At 43.0% G+C, this 21,906-nt stretch overlaps 1 protein-coding gene across 11 annotated transcripts in view; it reads left to right on the forward strand.

Annotated features, from left to right (window-relative positions):
• RUNX2 (RUNX family transcription factor 2) overlaps window positions 1-21,906 on the forward strand; it is a 151,563-nt gene that overhangs the window by 108,735 nt on the left and 20,922 nt on the right. For 4 of the 11 annotated variants that reach the window (XM_074861381.1, XM_074861382.1, XM_074861383.1 and 1 more), the window contains 2 exons: window positions 7,330-7,503; window positions 17,153-17,314. In XM_074861381.1, the coding sequence (XP_074717482.1) occupies window positions 7,330-7,503; window positions 17,153-17,314 (336 nt within the window). Of the gene's footprint in view, window positions 1-7,329; window positions 7,504-17,152; window positions 17,324-21,906 lie in introns of all 11 variants that reach the window. The other 7 variants (XM_074861386.1, XM_074861388.1, XM_074861389.1 and 4 more) reach the window with 3 other exon arrangements.

Consider the following 21,906-nt stretch of genomic DNA (forward strand, 5'->3'; position numbering starts at 1 on the left):
GTGCAGACTTCCTGGCCAGCTCAGCCGCTGCCACATGCCCCCCATCAGTCCCTTGCCTGCCAGAGAAGCAACCTGGAGCACTGCTCCGAGCAGGCATTTTTCACCTCTCTACGTAGAGAAATTTTGGGAGCAAGAGGCTCCTTTGCAGCTCTTGGAGTTTGCTAAAAAACCCTGACCTCTGAGTCTGTCTTTCAGCTGGATGCACGCTTTTCACAGACCCCAGCTGAATTTTAACAAACGTTGATAGCACTTTGTATCCCCAAAGGCTTTGCAATGGTTGCATTAGAGTCATTCCCATGGGCACGAAGGGACACACCCATGGGATCATTTGCCCCATTCCTCCTGCCCCTTCCTCCCTTTGACCTGCTGGAAGCTCTGACTGTCCCGTGCTGGGCGGGCTGTCTGTGAGATGAGCTGAGTCGACATTTGCTTTTGCTCCCAGTACGTCAGTGGGGAGATGACCGTCAACACCAGAGATGCTCCATGGGCTTGACCTCTCCTCTGAGCTTCAAACCTGCCCCTGCCTCTGCTCACCCAGTGTTGGAGCCACAGCTCCAGGAAGACAGTAGCATAACTGGTTCCCCTGGGAGCTGGATCTGGCCCTTTTGGAGCCATACCAGTAGTCCGCAGACCTTCAAAGAGCAGGGGTCAAGGAGGAGGAGCTCAATGGGATTTTGGCAATGGCCCACGTTAGATCTGTGTATAGGAACTGAGCCCATCCACAGCATATGTTCCTCTGTCTTTATTTATTTCCAGTTCTCTGCAGTAGTTTTAGGTACAGGGCTTACCTGATTTGAGTAAAAAATATGTCTTTTTTAAGAACAAAAAGAGACAGGGTCTTGTTTGCTGCCTGCGTCTGAGTGGCTCCTGTTGGCACTAATAGGGCTCTGTGTACAGTCGGGAGAATAAGCTCTCCAGTCTAATGCAAACTGGTGCCCTCAGCTATTTAAAAAAACAAACATCTTTTTTTTTTCTCCATTGAGTGAATTAACTGCAGTTACTGCACCTATGTAGCTCCTTGTTTTATGAACTATAAGAACCTTTCCTATGCACAGCCTATGGCCTAATTATGTAATTATGTCTCTTGGGTGGATTATATTTTTCTTCTCATAATTGTGTCTTTACCCAAGAGACTGGAAGGGTTCCAAGCTTTCCCCTTTCCTGGGTAAAAATTGTTTGGCGCTTTTGTGTTTTGGGTTTTTTGTCATGAACTTTGGGTTGGGTGCGTTTGGTAGGACTGGGTGCAGGAAGCCAGCCTGAGGATGACAGTTTGTCACAAGACAAGGGACACAGGAGGGACTCTTGTGACTTGTTTCAGAGATTTTTTCCTTGCAAAGAGCTGACGTGCATCTTCTAGGCTTTTGCTGATTTATGGTTCTCTTATCTTTACCTCCAGTGCATAGATTGACACTGCTTTGGAGTGACATCTTGCTGCAATGATGTATTTTCTGAAATTTGTAACAGAACAATGAATATTTTTGCTTCATGCTGAATGCTCAGCATTATTCAGTCCCTGCACAACAGCTGTTAAGCCTTAGGCTCAGGTCTCAACTCCTTTACCGTGGCATAAATGTGGTTCCCTTGACTTCAGCTTTACAAGCCTGTAGCTGAATTCACAGTCAAGCCTGTATCAGTATCTTCCAGTTGCATCTGATCCATAGGACCAAATGGGATGAAATGCAGGAAGATGCCCAAAGAGAATTTAAGGAGAATTTGTGATGAAATTCAGAGAACATGTAACCTGGTTTGTTGGGGGTTTTTTGTGGTGTGAAATTGTCTTCTACCATATGTACAGAGAAGTATGTCATTAGTGTGCTAGTGTTAAAAAGACATAATCAGAGTGCTGGTCTCAAGGATGTATAATGTTAGTAGGAAAAAATGTGTCCATTTTTTTACCTTTTTAAAGCACTTCACCTTTGGAGAACAGTGGGAATAATCAAAACTTGGGTTCTTGGCCTCTGTTGTGCTTCTCTTGAAGTCAGGGAAAGCTTGGAGTATATAGGCTATAAATTCATGGCTTGTAAACTAGGTTATTCTTCTTTCTGCCACCCCTTAGCCTGAAGGAAAGTCTCTTTTCCATTAAAGTTCTATTCTTTTTCAATCTCAGCACTGTACCCAAAGCCATAGAAAGCCTCAGTTACTGGCCCTAGAGTTCAAAGAATTTTTATTTTGTTTGCCCTTTCCAGCCGTAATCACTCCATGGAGTGACTCTCCAAACTTCACTAGCTGATGCTGAGCACACTCATGACATGTAGCAAACAGAAACCATGATGGTGTTTCGTGTTGGGTCATCACCCTCCATTCTGCTTGGGATGTCCCAGCAAATGTGTCCCCAACAGGTGAGAGCCCAGGTTCTTACTTTCATGACCTTTCTGTCTTCCCTTGGCTCTTTTATGGAGACACCTGACTCCCTCGATACTTGTTGTTAAGGCAAAAGCAAAAAAGCTAGAACTGGGTGATGACTGAAAATAGCTAACCCACTTGAGAGTGATAAAAGCATCTGTTGAAAATCTGGTAACCAGATCTCCTTGGTACCAGAAAAAAAAACCACACAGACAAAAAAACTGGTGGGTGGTGTACACGGTACAAAGAAAGGGAGTCCCTGAGTGTCAGCATCTGGTGAGGCCACGTGTAGCATAATCTGATTAGTTTTCAGTTCCACACCCACAAGCTGAAAGATAAAAACACACACTCCTCCTCCCCGAGGAGGTAAAAATCTTCAAGCATCAACACCACATTTACATTCTGCAAGTCAGCCTCTTCCATGGCCCGATTTACATCTTGACTTCTCCAGCGGAGCAGTGGAAGTTCAGTGATGAGAGACGAGCTCACGTCCCTTTCCAGTTACCACATCCAGCAGACTCAAGATTGCCTTGCTTTGATCTGGGAGACATTCCTTCATTCAGTTTAAACTGAAATGATTAAGCTGGAGATGAAGCCTCCTCACATCTTCTGCCATGCCTGGGATGTGATAATTGAATGTTAGCTTCTATGGGCCATTTTAACATGTTCTGAGGCCATCCTGGACTGGCGAGCTGAAGCAGCAGTGCAGGCACTGGCTGGCTGGCTGCAGTTTGCACTGACTTTGTTGCACTCTCTCAGTACTATTTTCTGGTTTGGTTCATGTAAAATGGTCAAAATTGGTACTGGGGTGGATTAGTGGCAATGCTTTCTGTCTCCAGAAACTAATACTCAGGTTGGTGTTTGGCTTGAAATAGCTGAGTAGTGGTGAAAGACCAGAATATTGCTCATTATTTTTGAGTGAATAATGGATTTATAATATCTAGCATGTTTTGTACTGTGACAACAGACAAATCAGAACAGCTTGTGTAGCTTTTGTCTACTAACTCTCAATTTTTCTCAACTCTTGCCCATCTCCTTGCCTGTGACCTGATCTGTTCCAATGGCCGCTGGGTCCCATCCTTATTCAGTAACTCATGGGACAGCCTCAACCTTTTTGACTGCATTTCGTGTCCAAGATTGCCTGTGTCCATAACCATTTTGTTCCCCTCCAAGCCCAATCCATTCCACAAAATCATCTTTGTAACAGAGCAACCGGCACTAAATGCAGTGTTGCAGGCATTGGGATAGCTGCAACATTATTTTATTCTATTCTTTATGTAGCTTTTATATTGCTTTTTAATGTACTCACTGCTGCAGCAGATCACAGATTCTCCCTGAGCTATCCACACTTGCTACTCTAATCTTTTTTCCTGAAATAAAATTACACCTCATGACTGAGACCAAGGAATACAGCTTTTCTTAGCGTACTCCCCTGGGATCAGGAATTTCTCTGTCAACAGACACATATATCAATGAGAGATGAAAAGCAGCTTGTGGAATGAGTTTTAAACATGTATCACATATTTCATTGCTGCTGCTTATGTGCTACTCAGAAGGCCTTTTTAGAGTGTTTTCAGCCCATACCTCATGGTTCCTCTGTACTTAATAGGACTTTTTTTTTTTTTTTTTCTGCACAGGAATAAGGGCAAGAGATTTATTTAAGTTGCCTACACTTCTTTGTGAGCACCTCCTGAATATGAAGTTTTTGTTGAGTTTTGTGCTACTTTCAACGTGAGCACGCCTTAGCTTTTATCAAAGCATAGTAGCCCACAATGTGTGAAGCTGTAATGTAGTCTCATCTCACTGGGACGTTTCACTAGGGGAGTGTGGCTCCTTCTGTGGATCTCTTTGTCACAACATGACTCCGTGTTACAACCCTAAATTTTAAATGTCCAGAAGGGGAATGCAAGTCTGCGTTTGGCCCCTTGCTGGTTTCTGGGGACTTGCAGTTCCATTGATGCCTGGGGTCTTCCAGATGTGCATATAGGTCTCTTTACCCTACATTTTTGTTGTTGGGGGGGGGGGGGTGGGGGGTGGGGGTGTTAGATGGCAACACCCAAACCCACACATCTCTAGATCATTTCAATTCAACCAGATGTGGGAATCTTTCTTCTTTTTTTTTTTTCTCCCCCTCTTTTTTTCCTTTTTTTTCTTCTTCCCCCCCCCCCCTTACACTAAAATGCACTGTTATCCTGCTGAATTTTGTCCTTCTGTGACAGACCTACTTCATTATAATAATAATAATACACATAATTAAATCTAAATGCTTTTCTAGCAAAGCTATGCATGGGCAAACAGCATGATGAAAACAAAGGTGAGGGTTATCAGGCACTGGTTGGTGCAGGAGTGGTGACCTATATAGCAAGTGTTCATTGAGTTATCTGAAGACAGTTAAAATAGCTTGTGCACCGCTTTGTTAGTGATTCTTTAGCAAAAAAGGGCACTGTATGAACATAGGATAGGATTTTTCTACAAAAATTCAAAATAAAATTAACTTTGGGAATGGATTCATTCCCAGATAAAGTCAGCCCTGGTGTGTGAGGCCAGAGATAGGCTAATCATGTTTGCCTTATTTTGAGCCCTCTTGAATTTGCTGAAATGTGATTAGGAATGAGTAGAAGAGAAAAGAGGAGGGGAAGGAGATACCTTTAAAAAACAGAGTGGAAAATATGACTGGCAAAGGGAAAAGAAAATACATAAAAATTGTGGAGGAAAAGAAGATGGAGAAGGAAAAATCCCAAAAGAATACTGACTGCGTCTGTGTGTGAAAGCCATTTCTTCAGAATTTAACAGCATCCAGCTTGTAATTTAATTTGTAATTTAAATTGACTGAAAAGATAATGCTAAAGACTACCAGGTTAGATGTTATCCTGCTAATTAAGCTGCCATTATGGAGTTGTTACAAGGCTCCCAAAAATCGTTCCCCCTTTAAAGTGATTGATATCTCCTGAAGAGAGGAGTAGACACCCATGTCAGCTCTAATATAGAGCTGCACCTTCTCCTTAAGGAGAAGGCTCTCGCCTACCCCATGCTTTTAGACTGAGTCATCCTGGTAGAGAAAAATCATACTTCAAAGTACAAAATAATGGGTCAACTAATTAATTTTTTTAAATTGCAGAGAAGTTTCTCCAAAATTAAATTTGTCCAGTTTCTTCTCATCTCCCAAACTGAATCCCACACTTCTCTATCTAGAACCATGATTTCTCTAAAACTAGTTTGGATTTAGCTGCCTAGTACTGACATCACTTTGCCTACATGTCATGTAGGCACCTGGTCTCAGTTAGATGATGTGAATCCATGTACTTCCATACGGTGGTGAGAGGTACCATTAAAAGGCATTTTTTCTAAGAGTGGTAGTCTCATAGTTCAATCTCAAGATACAGTGGCCTCATTTATGTTTTTAAAATAACTTAACCAGTGCCAGAATTGGTTCTGTGGCCCTAAGACCGATGGAACAATCTGACCGTGTCTGCAAAGCTGAACTCTCATAGCCTCCAGACAGATGGCTGTGTTCACACTGGTGATGGACAACGTGGATTATCTCAGGCCACTGGGGATCATCTGCAAGGGTGCAAGCCCAAACCCTAGCAGAGGCCCTTCTTATTAAAAGCATAAAAATATCCTACCCAGTTATTGCTTGTGCCCGTGCCCTGGCACTGCTTACAGGGGTGGAGGCAGACGTGGTTCTGGGTTGCAGTCAGGGGGTCTGGGCACCCATTTCATCTCTGTCAGAAGCTTTTTGTGTGAGCTTGGTTCGTAACTTAGGGTAAGATTAATTCCATTTAATGTTGACTAATGGTGAGGGTGTCTAATTAAACTAGTCATGTGTGCTCCCTCTCTGATCAGAGAAGGAAGAGAAAGCAAATTCAGAAGGTGAATCATCCTGTTTTAAGACTGGTGTCAGAGACAAATGAGATGAATTGCCCTCTGGAAGTAGCTATTTCTTTCCATTAACTGTAGAGGAAGTCTACATTAGAAGAGTTTAGACTAGATGCCTGATTTATGAATGGCTAAAGTTAAGTTAAGTTAGAGACCTTAATCTCTATGCATGCCTGTTTCTCCATATGTTGAATGATAGAAATAACACCTTCTGCGCCTCATATTCAAAGACACCATTGGGCGAGGAGCATCCTAGAACTACTTTGGAAAGGAATTAAGTCTAGGAGCAGAAATACAACAATTAGAGAAGTAAAGCCTTTACTCTTGAAACATTTCAATAGTGATATGAGCAGTACCACTTGGGGCATCCTGTTGCTTTTGCCATTTTTTCCATTTACATTTCAACAACCGAGCACCCATAAATGAGTGTTCCTAATGCGGCCACATGGCACGAGGGCAGTAGAGAGGAGGAGGAGCACTGAGGAAGACTGACCATGCAAGGGAGTGTAAGACCCAGTCTGGGCCAGAAGCTTTGAAGGTTTTCCTTGCGATACTGCTCTTCTCAAATGACAGTGACTATTTACAAATCTCCCAGAGGAATGAAAGCTAATGACTAGCTGTGACAGAGTTAAAGAAAAAAGTAAGGGGAGAAGAAAAGCTTTCATTTTCTTAGGAAAAATCCCAACATATAAACCAGGCATGGAATAATTGTCCCACTTGATAACTTGTACTTACATATGAGGCTTACTTTTGGAAGAGAAAGTTTGTCCCTCTAACTACCTAGTGAAGTTAAAGCAGAAAGAAAAAAAAAAAAAGACAAAAAAGACCTTGTGTGGGTGTCCTCATAAGTGCTTATTTTGATCCAAATTGCAGCATATTACACATCCATATGGGGACAGCTGTGCTTGATAAGGCTTTCACCAGAACAGCCACGTCCAAAACACAATCCCCCCACCGATGTCACTGTGTTATCGGGGGTAACTGAGATACTTATAAGTCCGTTAACTCTAATGACAGGTCCTTAGAGGTCATTTTGGGGTTTTTTGGGTGTGTTAAATTACTAAATCTTGTTATTAACGCTTTTATTTTATGATTTGCTGTTTCCAGGGCACAGACAGAAGCTTGATGACTCTAAACCTAGTTTGTTCTCTGAACGCCTCAGTGATTTAGGGCGCATTCCTCATCCCAGTATGAGAGTAGGGGTCCCGACCCAGAGCCCACGGCCCTCTCTGAACTCTGCACCAAGTCCTTTTAATCCACAAGGACAGAGTCAGATTACAGGTAAGAGACAGAACCATAGGTTTGACTTGCACAGGCAACAGTAGTAATTGCTTATGGATATTTGTGTCTCAACTGCAGTAAAAGAGGCTGTTACAGAGTGAGAGATGTGTTCCAAGCAAAGCTAGGTGTGAAGTGGATTTTTCTATAGCATTTGAAGCTGAAAATGTCTTTCTTTTTTTAAAATATCTTTTTACCATAAACCCAAAATGATCCAAAATAGTCAATATATGTAAACTGAGTAGGAATCTGGTGAAATTCTAACTGCCACGTTGCTCTGCCTTCTGCTCTGTGTATGCAATAGTCCATATTAGCGTATAATAGAATGAACATTTTTATTCAGCCTTTTTATTTTGCACTGGTATCGAGGGAAGTGGCCAGCATTTAATGGTCTTTCTATCGGAATGACAATACAATCTTCTCATGTGGTGGTTTCTTTCTAGCACCAGTGCTGACCACTGTTACAATAAACGAACTGGGTTATGGAGAAATCTCTGAAGGTTGTATGCAACATTTATGATTGCATGCTGAGAGACAGATTTCATTGTGCTGAGAGAAATCATAAAGTACCATGTGTCACAGATTATAAGGCTGAAATAAGATGTTTAACTGCAGCTATGCCAGAAGTTTGCGACAAAACTGTGAAGCCTACAAAATAAACTGATTTTGTCATTTTTCTACATTCAGAGCTGGTTAAATTTTTTAAAAGAGTTTCTAAACAACCTCTGCCTAATTTTGGCCATTTCTACACTCAGAATTTGTGCTGACATATTTGTGTCTATCCAGGATGTGAAGAGGTGTTGCTCCTGACCAATTCACTTGCTAGAACTGTTGGAGAACTTCAGCTAGATGCAAGTCTGTCAGCAAAACTCTTGGTTCAATTTACTAGACTGATTTAAAACTCAGTTTTGCTGCTATAGTTGCATCTACACCAGGAGTCCTTTGCCAATGTTATGTACCAGTATTCCTTTACTGGTAAAGCACTCCTAGTATAGACATAGTCTTTGAGTCAACCTAGGAAGATTTCTGGTTTCATGTTTCAAGTGGTTTTGACATGATACCAGCTGAAACTTAGCGGTTTTAACAAAGTGTTGTGGCTTTCTTCTTCTTTCTTTTTCTTCTTTTTTAAGTTCAACTGGTTTATTAATTTGCAGTAGGAAAGAGAAGTAAGTGGGTTAATTTGAACCCAAAGCTCTCAGAGAATTGAAACAAAATAATTGTTCCCATGAGCTGTGGCAAAGTTCTCCCAGATCTAGAAGTCTAGCTTTAACTAGTGTAAAATGCTCATAATATATTAAATATGTTGATAGTACCCATTACACGGTAGCTGCTGCCCACCAGCTTCCCAGAGCAGGTTTTTTGGCCAGGCTTAGTGTTTTGTTCGTTGGACATATGAAGTCAGGGCTCTTGTGTGTATCATTTTCTGGGTAAGAACTGCCAAACTAAAGCCCAATATTTTTTCTAACCTATTGTCTTCTGTCTGGAGGTGTTTGGAGACAGAGTTCCCAAGAAAGCAGGGGGAAAATATGGAACTATAATCAGCTTTTTTCCTTCTTCCTTGTGCCTCCATAGTTTACCTATTGTGCAACACTATATCTAGGAACGAAGGAGGGTGAAATTCTTCCTGACCCCATCTGGTGATCAGCTTATGCCCTGAAGCACGAGAACTGAGATTCCCTTGTAATTTTCTTCCTAGCTAAGTGTAACCTCATATGCTGCTCTCATTCACATAAATGCCTCCTGTAGAAAATGTTCTGCTGGGTTTGATTAATAGAGTACTTCTCTGCCTCGTTATGAATCAGCAGTAGCATTTACAGATCTGGGAGGTGAAAACTGCAGATGAGCTTTAAATAAGCCTGACTGGAAACAAAGCTGTGTGGCATTCACTGTCTTCTCTGCAAATTTAAGAGTCAGCAGTTCAAAATTCCAGCTGAGACTTCATAGAGAGACGGAAGGTGCGGTGCTGGTAGGGCAGAGGGAGGTGAGCTGAACCGAGGAAGGCAGACTGACTTTCCCATCTATTGTAGATTATACGCTTTTCTTGCTGAATAAGCTTACGGTCGTGGGATACTTTAGAATCCCAAATTGCTCTTATTTACCCCAAAACAGTGAGGACTCGGCTGCTTATTAAAGTTTGCAGTGAATAAGTGGTCTGTTACAGTATTTGCCATGTTATTCCCCACCCTTGTCTCCTCCTCAATTTAGAAAAGTCAAACACCCAGCCCCCAAAGGCTACTCGTTAGCTCTCTGGTAGCCCTCTCATTTAATAAGACGATTAGCATGAGCATGTTACATCGGTGCGAGCTCTGTGAATTGCGCTGCCTTCCCCACAAGGCTTTTTGGTGCTCTTCAGGACGTTGATTGTAATCTGCAAAGCTCTATGTGCTTTGATGTTCCACCAAAGCGCTGGGATGCTTTTTGCGGACAGTCCCTCCGAGTTTTTCTGGGATGAATGGCTGCTCGTTGCTACAAAAGCCGTGCCAACAAGAGACAAAGTTGATGCCGCAGATGAGGCACCTCTTTGATCAGGTGTTAGGTGACCATGGGAAATTGCTAAACGTCTGCCTGTTTGGTGTGGTAGTAGGGAGTGAGCTGTTTGGGCTGTCCATCCTCACCAGTTTCCTTGTGGTGCGATATTCAGTGGGAAAACCACTGCCTTCTTATCGTGGTCACTGGGCTGCTATGGCTTGGGTACGTATTAAAAGGAGAATAGACCCTTGTCTGAAAAACAAGGAATTTTTTATTACCTTTAGTGGAGTTAACAAAGCATTCCTTTAGAAATACCTTTGTTTCTTAATCTTTTTACCTAGTAATTTAGGGAAAATAATTAATTCCTAATAACTTTAACAGTAAATACTGGTTTCCTACAACAAAATCCATATTATTGCTACTAAGCACATAAACTGTTTTTGTTTCATTCCACTTGAGGTCTTGCATAGCTATTGCATGATTAAACAGAAATAATATTGAAAGCCTGGCTGGCCCACACCTGAGTCTGAAAGAACTCAGCACTTTGGGGTTCACTCTTATATTTCTTTTCTCTGTCTAGGTTGTGTTTATTTTCCTAGAGTATCAGAGTACAGGTTTTACAAATCATGGCACAGTCCTAAACCTACCACAGGACTGGGCTGTGGTAGTACAAGGCACAGAGTTGGCCTTATTCAACATGGCATTTTAACTAGGATTCTGCAAAAGCAACATCGAATGGTCATTAAAAAACAAATCATCCAATAAGCAGATGCCTTTGCTGAGGCAATGCAGATTCAATTTGAACACCACTTGCTGCCTGTAAATCAGGAATCCTGTCTGCTCACATTTGGATACTGGTATATTTGCCTTTTTTTTTTCCCTTTCCCTAACGGCACTCACACAACTTGCTCATGTATCCGATTACATTCCCGTTCAGACACAGAGCTGTTGCATCAGTGTTTCAGCATGAAATGAGGAAAACTGTTGTTTTTCTACAAAGCAACCGGTAAGGATTAGCTTCTATCAGCCAGGAAAAGCCACGGGCGTAATGGCAGGAATGTGGTCGGCACGAGGACCCCGGCGGCTGGGCTGCGGGGACTGCAAAGTGGGAGTTAAGTGAGGTTTCATGCTCCATCACCACTGTGGCACCGTCTGATCTACAGGCAACCTGTAACTTTCATCACTGAAATAACAGCACTCAAAAGCAGGTCTTGTGAAATCTTTTTTTTTTTCCCTTTTCCTCTTCCCCTCCCCATGCACTTCAGGGACATTACGCTTTCGCTTCTCATCATTTTTAGGGTTGTAGGAAGGAGATGTAAAGGCTTCAGAACTGGCTTACCTGGAAGTTAGTGACGGGACCCATCTCCACTGGCAGGCAGGGACTGGTTTCAGGGATAGTGTAAACTGAATCTGCTGGGAAGATCACGGGCAGAAAGCACCTTCAACTCTCAGGTGGAGGATGAGGATGGTGCCAACTGGGGCCTCCTTAATTCCCCCGTTCAGGATTCCCAGGCAGTGGGCTGGACCATGCCCTTTTGCAGAGTCAGGGAGAAGGGAGAAAGCTGTGCTCATCGCAGCATTGTCCTGGGCTCTGGATATGAAGCTGTGCAGCATCTGCCTCAAAAGACCGGTGTCTGTTCTCCGAGACCATCAGCTGCAGGACCGGTTTGAAACAGAAACTGTGTAGTTCTTATTAGACCAGCACTATGAAAGTGTCCTACCAGAGGTTGGCTGTGTTTTACCTGGGACCAGCAGCACTCTGAAGCACACACCAGTTTGTAGCTGATACACATCCATCTGAGAGTGCATCAGACAAAGGACATGGTTGCCTGGAACAGATAATTTAGAAATAGCCCAAGTAATAGGCTTATAGGGTGAGGTATGCCTTCAGCTCACTGTAACATGGAATAAAAACTACAAGACTGAGCAGATGAGGTGGTGGAGTTGAGATTACTGCTGCCATGAACACAAGGGTGGTTGCAGTCTGCTGTATTTTATGCAAATTGATTGCATCCTGCGGGCGACTGGCAAGTTGCCATTGTGAACCTCCATTTGGTAAAGCTTGTGTCCCTCCTATTAAAGTATTCTTTTACCTTTATTTCCCCCCTCCTTTACAATTTAGTTGCCCTACTAGCATGACTTGTTCCGTTTATTTATTTTTTCTTTTAGAAATGTAACTCTTGGGGGGTGGGAGGAGAAATGGTTTTGGAGGTTCTTCAGGCCAAAATCTGGTCTCACTTATGCTTCTGTACATTGGGGTGTAACTCCATTGGATTTGACTTCATTGATTGAACTGGGCAATCTAGATCATGCCCTGGGCTTTTAAAGATGCCTGAGAAATAGTCAAAGAAGAGAAGGAGATTGCATTTTTGTTGTTGTTTTGCTGAGGGGGGGTGGTATTACAACAATACTTGGGTTACTCATGCAGAAAGTCATCTTGGCTTCGTTAGGATCAGAAGTGAGGATATTTGCTTTAAGTGTTTACCAAAGATAGCTCCAGACAGCTTGTTTTTTAGTATTGGTAGTAGCACTAGTACAACCATCATCAGCCAGTGCTAGAGCTGATGGCTGGATTTAAATAAGAGTGGTTTTGCAAAGTGCACACATGCATGTGACGTTCAGGTGTTATAGATGGCAGCCAAGGAGCTGTGAGCCTGTGATCATGCTCTGATCATGTAACTCAGCATTGAAATGGGAAAGTGATTTTTTTTTTTTTTCTGTAGTAAATCTGTGTGCTTCATAATCCAGTGCCAAAGCAGTGGAAAAACTTGTTCTTCAGGGCTATTTATGGGTTTTTTCTTCTCTCCATTGACACTTTGGAACATTACCACTGAAGGAAGAGAAGTCACATTGCTAGAGAGCCAATGTCATTGGTGGGAGAATGGGTCACTGAAGTTTTTTTTCATTCTTTTTTTTTTTTTTTAGTTTTATACAGTGCATCCAATCTTAGACTGATTTTTAAAACCGCTTATTGTCCATTAAGCATCGAGGTCCATTGTCCATTGATGCAGTCAATCACAGATCACAAAGGTCAAGAGCCTTGTATATCTCCCACTGACTCTAAATGTGGCAGTAAAATCTAGACACAGAATAATTTGCAATATTCAGGTTTACCTGGCAGTGCAAACAGCACAGAGCTGTTTGTGCATTAGTTTAGACCTCGCCCCACTGACTTGTTTCAGACAAGCTGTGCCCAGGCTTTCTTAGCATACACACGATATGCCCTGTTGTGAATAAATATGCTGAAAGCCGCACTTTTCTTCACACCCACGCAGGCATAACAGAAATGTTTACAAAAGGAGGACTGCTCTCAGTAATCACTCCAAAATTTTCAAGTGCAAATGCCAACTCAAAGTGGCCCTCTGCCTCCTTTGCTCTTGTTGAATGCTCTGCTAGCCCTTCCCAATGGTTGCCGTACAGGATGATGGGGGGCTTTCTCCCAAGCTGTTTGCTGTATTTTTATATTAGCATTTTCCCTTGTTTTGGAGGGATTCCTTTAGGGGGGAATCCACATTTCCTCTTCCTCAGAGCTCTAAGGTTTCACATCTGTTCTGGGCTTTTCGCGATTGGGAAGAGGTGCTGTGCCTGCAGAACACATGGTGCTTTGGGTGACAGTGCAAAGCTCCTGGCCCGCAGGGACCTGGCAGGCACACGTGAGCCCACCAGTTGGAGCAAATGGGGGAGCTGGTCTCCGGTGTAGGAGGCCAAGGAAGACCTCTCACAAATCTGCTTGTAGCTTCTTCCCCACTGGTATGTGCTAAATAGTCACTCCTTCCATTCTGTGCCTGAGCGAGGAGGAGGTGACCCTCCTAAGGACATCATTGTGTTTCCCTCAGAAGCATCTGTGTGGATCTGCCCTGGAAGTGCTGTTCTGGCAGCTGGCACCTCCCCATGGTGCCCCCAGCACCTTCCTTCCCCCCAGGAGGTTTGGCTAGGTGGCATGTAGGACCAGAAGAGATGGGCTGGTTGGGCCTCAGCGGCCAAAGTCTCTGTTCCAGCAGTGTTGCAAGGAACATCTGCAGGTGGGACCAAAGGGTGCCATGTGAGACCCAGCGACACGTCCACCTTCAAGGCCTAGATGGGGCAGTTTTGGACCCTGCCTCACAACATTTTGCTCTGGGGATTGGGTGGTGCCACTGAGCAGTGATGTTTATCCTGTGGGCTAGCAGATGACCTTTGACTTGGCAAGATGAGGGCATTTTGCTGCTCTCTCCTCTCATGTCCGTGCAAACCTTGGCAGCTGTCAGTCAGCAGAGGCTGATTTTAGGGCATTTACTCTAGGATTGGGTGAAACTTGTATCTTCACTTTCTGGTTTCCTACTTGTATCTTCACTTTCTGGTTTCCTAACGGGCTAAAGATATCTCTTGAAGCCAGTCAGCCCCACGGCAAAATTCCCCACCCTGCCTGGACCATGACCTCAGTTATGCCTTGGTGTGGAAGAATCACAGTAACCCTCCAACCTGGGGTATTGTGACCTTCTATGTCACTGAGCTCTGATTTATCATCTGATGTTCGACTTGGTCGAGGATTTTCCTCTTTATTATTTCCTATTCCCTGGGAAGACATGATCTCATTTCCCTGGAGCTAAGATGCTTGCACTCTAGTTTCAGAGGAGCTGAAGTTTGCACCTGAGTATCTGGGTTAGAGGCTTCCGGCCAAGATAAGCACCCCATTTTGTGAGTGAGGTACTCAGAGAGTGCCTCCACCTTAAAGAAATGACTAAATATGCAATATATCATTACTGCCCTTAAATTCAGGTAGAAATTGCATCAAATTGAGGTTGGGTGAGTTACCAGAGATCCGCTCCAGGGCCAGAAGCAGTTAAGTCTCAGCACAATGTCTTCACTAACACTCCATCCTCTTTTTTCTCTTTCTTTCTCTAAAATACTTTGCAGTTTAAAATCTCACAGTATTGCACTCATGGAGAGCTGAAATCAAATATATATATATATATATATATATATATATAAGAAATGTGGTATTGTGGTTCTGAGGTTGGAATGAGCTATAGAAGCCATGTCTAAATTTAAGCTAGATGTTGTAAGAATATATGATACGGTTTTGGGTCAACTGATGGTCCATCCAGCCCCATATTCTGCCTCTGACAGAGCAGTATGAGATATTGTTTTGAAAGACCACATGAGCCTTTGAAAGACCACTTTTTGCCATTCGGCCTTCTTGTGTTCACCCAGGCATTCACAGTTGTTGGATTAAAGATGTTAGGTGTAAAACCAGGTCTAGCATGGGTGTTCAAAGTGATGAGAGTGCCAGAGATGCTCAAGATCTTCTCATGCCATGAGGATTGCACTACCAGAAGTGCACGAACCTCCAGAAGGCAGCTCCTTTCCTGAGGTTTTCACCATCTTGGACCGAAGTCCTGTAAAAACATCCTCTGCTGTGATTTTTTTTTTTTTTTTAGCCTTTACCTGCTATATAATTTCCTTCCAGCATTGGAGCTGACCTAAACCCCAAACTTTAAGGGACTCTGTTTTGGATTCGAAAGCAGAGATTGAAAAGCTCTTGGAGTTTGAAGGAGCTTGTATTTGAGATTGTGCTCCTGACACATCATTAATTTTAAGATTGTTTTCCCAGCAAGCCTAGGCTTTCCGTTCCCAGTTGAAGATCATTTACCATTGACTGCATGGTGAATTATAGTAGTGGAATGAGGCAGAGAAATATGTCGATATCAGATATAACAACGAGCAGTCAGTCATATTTGAACCTGTGCCAATCTATACAACCCTGGCCTTGAAATTGTTAAAACAAAGAAGTTCATTACATTTAATGATCAAGTGTCCTTTGGATTTCTGACGAGTTTATGTTAACCATTTATATTACTCAGCTCTAATATAAATGGCAAACTCCAGGAAAATCCTCCTAAAATTAAATTGGAAAGTTGGGGGGGGGGTTTATATATCTATATAGTTAGTTTGCTTCAAGGAAGTATCTGCTTTCCAGACATCTCTTCAAACAAATCATGTCTGAACAGAAAAAATAAACAAGGAATAACAGAAACTACAAGGTTTTGCTGTGTGGAAGAGAAGGGAAAGGACTTAAAAAAAGAAAAAAAAGAAGTTGAATTTCCTGAAAAAGTGCCTTTGCTTATGCCATGTGGCTATCACATTGCTGTCTACAAAGTCGGGCTTTAGTGCAGTGCTCTAACATAGCAGGTCCTCCAAACTGAGTGGACCTGATGTGCTTCACTGAAAATATTGGGGAGGATTTGGAGGGATGTGCTGCAATTTCTATGAGCCAGTTCAGAGATCGTTTTCTGTTTATTGTGCAATGCCCAAAACAAACTTTGGGGTTGAAAGTGCTTTGTTTTTATCCATGTAAAGAAATAAAAATAATAATTTATGAAATATTCAGTGGTATCTTTATCACCAGATATTAACTGAGAGCAAACAGTTTATAAATCCAAACACCAGTGAGTAAAACTAGGTCTCCCTCTCTCTCAGTGCAATCCACTAGTGCTTCAGCAAAAAATAAGCTGTATTTATCCTTAAAATCATTTCCTCCATAGTGAGCTGTAGCAAGTACATTAAAAGGCATCATTAGCTTCCGATAGTTATCCCAAACCATTTGGTTTCATACTGTCGTAATTGAGGTGATTGTAGGTAGTTGGGCCAGCATCCAAATGTGACATTTTTGGATGGATGCTGATAAGATTAATGACATTTTCCTTCTTGGATAGTATTTTCAGCAATGAAAACACTACTGTATAGTGTTTGAACTGTATAACAACTTGACAGATGTGCCACGCGTTGACTGTAGAGTCTCCCCACCTCTGAAGTCCACTTCCTAAGCTCAGACCTGGGTCTAGTACTTGCTGTCCGCTTATCTGTCTGAATCTTCAAGGACTGACGAGTCTTGTTATAACACACTGTTAGACCTGGACAAGAGACTCCAGGAATTTGCAGCACAGCTGCTAGATCTTTTAAAACTCTGCTCACTGCTCCATTCATTTCCCCAAAAAATTGTAATGGGGAGGGAAAAGCACAGAGCGAGGCTGGAAGGGATTGAGTCCTAGAGGAGCAGGTTGTGTTTCATTACATTCTCATTCCGTATAGCACTGATGTGTGTATGTTCAGTAATCCCACCTCTTTCAGTTAGGCTGTTGACATCCTAAATTTTTTTTTCCTTTCTTAATAATTTTCTCTTTTTTTGTTTGTTTTTTCCTAGACCCCAGGCAGGCGCAGTCATCCCCACCATGGTCCTATGACCAGTCTTACCCATCCTACTTGAGCCAGATGACTTCACCGTCCATTCACTCCACAACTCCCCTGTCCTCCACTCGAGGCACAGGACTTCCAGCCATTACTGATGTGCCCAGACGCCTCTCAGGTAAAGACTGTGTTTTGCCTAAAACAATTATGCAGATAGGAACAGGACTGGCAGAGGCTGCCTCCCTGGCCTCAGACAAACCTTAAGAAGAAGAGCAAAGCTCAGTCAGTGATAACAGGGTTACTGCATGGCGGGCGGGTGTCAAAGTCCCTTTCTTTTCAAAGTGGAAGAGCTGCTGTGTTGCTCTGAGCATATAGCATTTGAATGTCTCTAGGTTCATTTCAGATCAGACTATTTTAAAATTGTGAACTTGATTCTATGAACAAATTCTCTCTTTTTTTTTTTTTTCCCTTACAAGAGGATGTTTACGTGCATGTTTTAAAGTAATTATGATATTCTATATTTTTTGGTGCTTTACTTTTGTGGTGTGTGTGATATTAGGCATCCTGACAGATAGATGCCTTTATTTCTTCAATAGTTAAGGGTAAGGTTCATTCTCCCACATTTCAATCCAGTAGCTCAAAAAAGCCTATTTCCTTAGTTAATGTGTACTTAAGATGCCTATCAGAAACTAGCTGAGTCACTTTAGGGTAAAGATTGGACAAATTGTGCTTTGGAATGATGCAGGAGAGAGGAAATACATTTAGGAACATAGACAAGACAGCAGTGAGGAACTGAGACTTTTTTTTTTTTATCAAACAAATGTACATTTACATACCGTGCAATTAATCTCTAATGGTCTCAGTGATAAAACCATCTGTGTGAAGTAATCTGATTGCCCCAAAGTAAGATAGAGCCTGTCATGGCACACAGTCACCTTGTATATCTTGCCAAAAATGAGGAACCTTAGGGGAGGGAGGCTTGGTATTAAAACTCCAACCTTGCAAGTGTGGAAATATTAGCAGTGTATGCCAAAAAAGCATGTGTAATGTAAAGAAAGCCTTTATGATTCATTAATGAAAACCAAAGAATCAGTCTTATTACATCTATTTTTGCATGTTTGCAAGATATTATTATAATCTTGGATGCTGCTGCCATACACCTGTTTGACTCGCAGCCAGGTGAATTTCTTGCCGTCGTGTTTTCTCCTTTCACCAAGCTCACAGCGCTAGAAAAGTTGATCACTCCACTGAGCTGCATCACTGACAAGCTGAACTTCAGCCAGCAGGCGTGTAGGATTTGATTAGCGTAGACTCCTTGATTTCTTTCATCTTGGAGGAGGGAAGCTTTGTTTCTCAAACAAACAGCTGCAAAAACCTCTGCAGTCCTAGTGCGCTCTGCCTTCTCAGAGATGCCAAACATCTCCATGTGGGCTGAGGGTTGGAGGGTGGTGGAGCAGGTTCCTGCGGGCTCCCTGTGCAATGCGCTGACTTGGTTCAAAAAACTCGATCAGCTTGCTGCTGAGGAAATGCTTTGTTTGGCCTGAAACAGGTTCCCTTTGAGTCAGAGCCTCCTGATGGTCTGTGTTGTCGAATGGGTTATTTTTGCAATTGTGCCCCCAGCAATACCTCCAGGAGAGGCTCGGCTGGGACCGCGGCAGCTGTACAGCCTCACACTTGCCCTGCAGCCCTTGCTTGTCTGTGTGTATTCAGACGTGAGTGCCTGGCATGTGGGCACAGGCAGAATGACTAAAAGACCTGGCTATGTACATTATGTGGCTGCGGACTGAACTTTTGTGCTGTACTCTATATTTGGTTGCCTTCGCGCTTCTTGCCCTTCATCTTTTGGGGGCTCGACCGACACCTCTGCAACGCTCTTACCTTTTTCATGCATGGGGATCTTGCTTCCAGTTAGCTTCAAGGTTGAAAAAGAGGACTTTGATCTTCCACAAGTGCCAGAGGTTGTCTGCAGTGTTTGCTGATTTTCAGAAATGCAGAGCGGTGTTCCTGGCTAGTGGATGAGCTCTGATGCTCAAGGAGGTGTGTCGCAGCCCCAGCTGCAAACCCTGCAGTTCTTCTCAAGGATTTCTACCTGGCAGTGCCACAGGAAGGGAGGGCAGGATCCAACCCTTTTTGTGTATAAAGTAGAGAGGGAAATGCAAGTTTAAAGCTGCCCCTTACAGCAACTGGTTTATGCCTCGCACACAGAGAAGAGCGAATCTCCACTCACTTACTTGATACATCTTTCAGAGGAGAACAGAGCTTCGATTGGAGCAAAAAATTACTGGTAAAAAACACTAAAAACTTTAGAAAATTTCAGGCATCTCCAGTGCATGAGGGAGAAATTAGAGTTTTACAAGGCCTTGAATAAAAACAAACTTTGCTTTCTGATACAGTGGCAGAAATCTTGATTATCAAGGCTGTTAAAAGTATACAAGGTAATTTTAATGAATGCCATATTTACTGCCTGTTACTTAACATCATGCAGGAGGAAGAATGGGTAAAACTTGCCCCTTAGGCCTTGGATGTCACACCTACGGGCAGAGGACTTTCTACCTGCCACAATTTCACATCACCCAGCCTTTCCACAGGGCTCCATGGCTCTGCCTAGGCAACTACTTAAATTGTGCTCACCCAGACATTGAAAATATACTATCTAATAAAGCAATGCATCCTTCAAAAGAGTGGTTCCTGGTTGTATTGTCAGTGGCAGCCCTCAAGAGCTATTTTTGATGGTAGTCCCATGACCAGAAACACCTCTGTCCCACTGCCAAAACAGTGGTGTTCCTCCTCATCCTGGTATGGGTACATCTCTTGGTGATGAGGACGCCTGTGTTTCAATCCCAGACTAGGCTAAACATCAGAAGAGGTTTGGAGCTGTAGGACAGGAGGTGACAGGGGTCTGCCATAGCAGTTCATGCAGTTCTCTGTCCCATGAGAGAGGGGAAAAGGGCAGCGGGAGAGGGGAAAAGGACAGCAGGCTGAAACCCTGAGGAGTTATTCAGGCAGGCTGGTGTAATGTGGCTGAACTGGTCGTGTCAGTGTCTAGACTGATTTCTTTGCACAACTGCAATGTTTGAGTGCATGCTGCAGGCACGTGCAAATGAGTGCCCACGGCTGTCAAACTTCAAGTATTCATCTTTTATTCTCCAAATAGGGATCAGTGTTATATTTGCAGTGTTGTACAACTAATTAATGATGTCACACATATTTTGGCAGTATTTAGCAGCAATAGCTGAAAAGCAAAGCAAAAAAAGATTATCTGGCATCACTCATGCAACTTCCGAAGCAATGATGTCTCTGGTGCATAAGTCTCATGTTCATATCAAGAATAAATAAAAAATAAGCTCATGAGGCCACACAATTCACTTACGTTATTGCACCAACTCAGTCATAAGAAGAGCAGGATTCCCCATATTTTATTAAAATATCTGTCTGCTCAGACTTCCCCAGAAGACGGTGAAAGTTGGTGCCCTAGCAGATTAATATTCTTAATTAAATAATATTGTAGTGGAAACCATGGGAATATAAGAACATGGTCATTTTAGAGAGAGTTTGCCTGAGGGATGTAGTCTTATTGCATGATTCATAGTGAATGCACTCAGTCTTTGTGTCCTATGCATAACCAAAGTGCATGTGGGATGGAGAGCATGAGTGTCTATTATGTAATTAATGTATATGATTCATATAAATACACATCACAGCCGTTTTACATAAAGCTTTGGGACTGATCCAGCAAGTCCTCAGCGCATGCAAGGTTCAGAGCAGGGAGTACAGGTTGGGTTGTTCCTGCAGTCCCAAGAGGGCTGCTCTGCAACAGGTGAAGGAGGTACGGGTATAGATGTCCTCAGGGTAGACATCTGTATCTGAGACAGTCACCCTCTGCTCCCTTTTGAGTCAGTGGGGACAAACTGGCATTTGCAGGAGTTGACCAGTCTGCAGATGAGCTGTACTGGTCCCTGGTAGTGCCTTGGAAGAGCCTGTTTGTCTCCACGGGCTCTAAAGCGAGCCTAGATGAGTAGTTCAGGTACAGGCATGTCTGATCTGATAGTCTGCCTTTGGTGAGGTGATTTAAGAGATGATTTAACTGTCCCATAAACATATCCATATCACAGCCTTGTTACACTTCAGTCCGGGTTTAACCCTGCCATGGTCTGCCTCACTCTGACATCTATGTGCTCTGTGATTGCAGAGTTTGAGCTTGAATTTAATTTTGTTGAGAACACTGAGAAGGGAGGTGGGGAGAATTCTTCTTCCCCTACACCTTTTCTCGACCTCCTCACCCTTCTGCCTAAAAGCTAGTCTCTTGCTTTTTGCTTCAACTTTGAGAGAGCTTTGCGGGGCCAAGGTCTTAAGATGCTGGAGGACCTGCCCTGCAAGTGTAACATGAACATGTTCAGTGCTGGCTGTGGAAGAGCCTGTCCTACACAACTGTTTTTGATAAATGCCCATATGACAAAGAAGAAAATTAAAACTGAACCTAAATAGCAGGACAAATCACCAAACCTACCTTTTCCAGCGCCCGGCTTGCACTCTTTGCAGGTGGTTGTCAGTTGGGGCTGCTGGCCTCGTACCACCATGCCCCAGACTCTCCCATTCCACTCACTGGAGTCCCCACAGCATGCCGGGTGGATTTTGATGTCTTTATATTTACTGTGTCATTGAATAGGGACATGCTGAGATAGATGAGGGACACGCTGGGTTCAGCCTCTAAATAAAATAAGTTTGCAGACCCATCTCTCTGAACTAAAATGGCCAGAAAGTAGTATCTTT

The sequence above is a fragment of the Strix uralensis genome, chromosome 3 (genome assembly GCF_047716275.1).
Source record: "Strix uralensis isolate ZFMK-TIS-50842 chromosome 3, bStrUra1, whole genome shotgun sequence".
Classification (NCBI taxonomy): Eukaryota; Metazoa; Chordata; class Aves; order Strigiformes; family Strigidae; genus Strix; species Strix uralensis.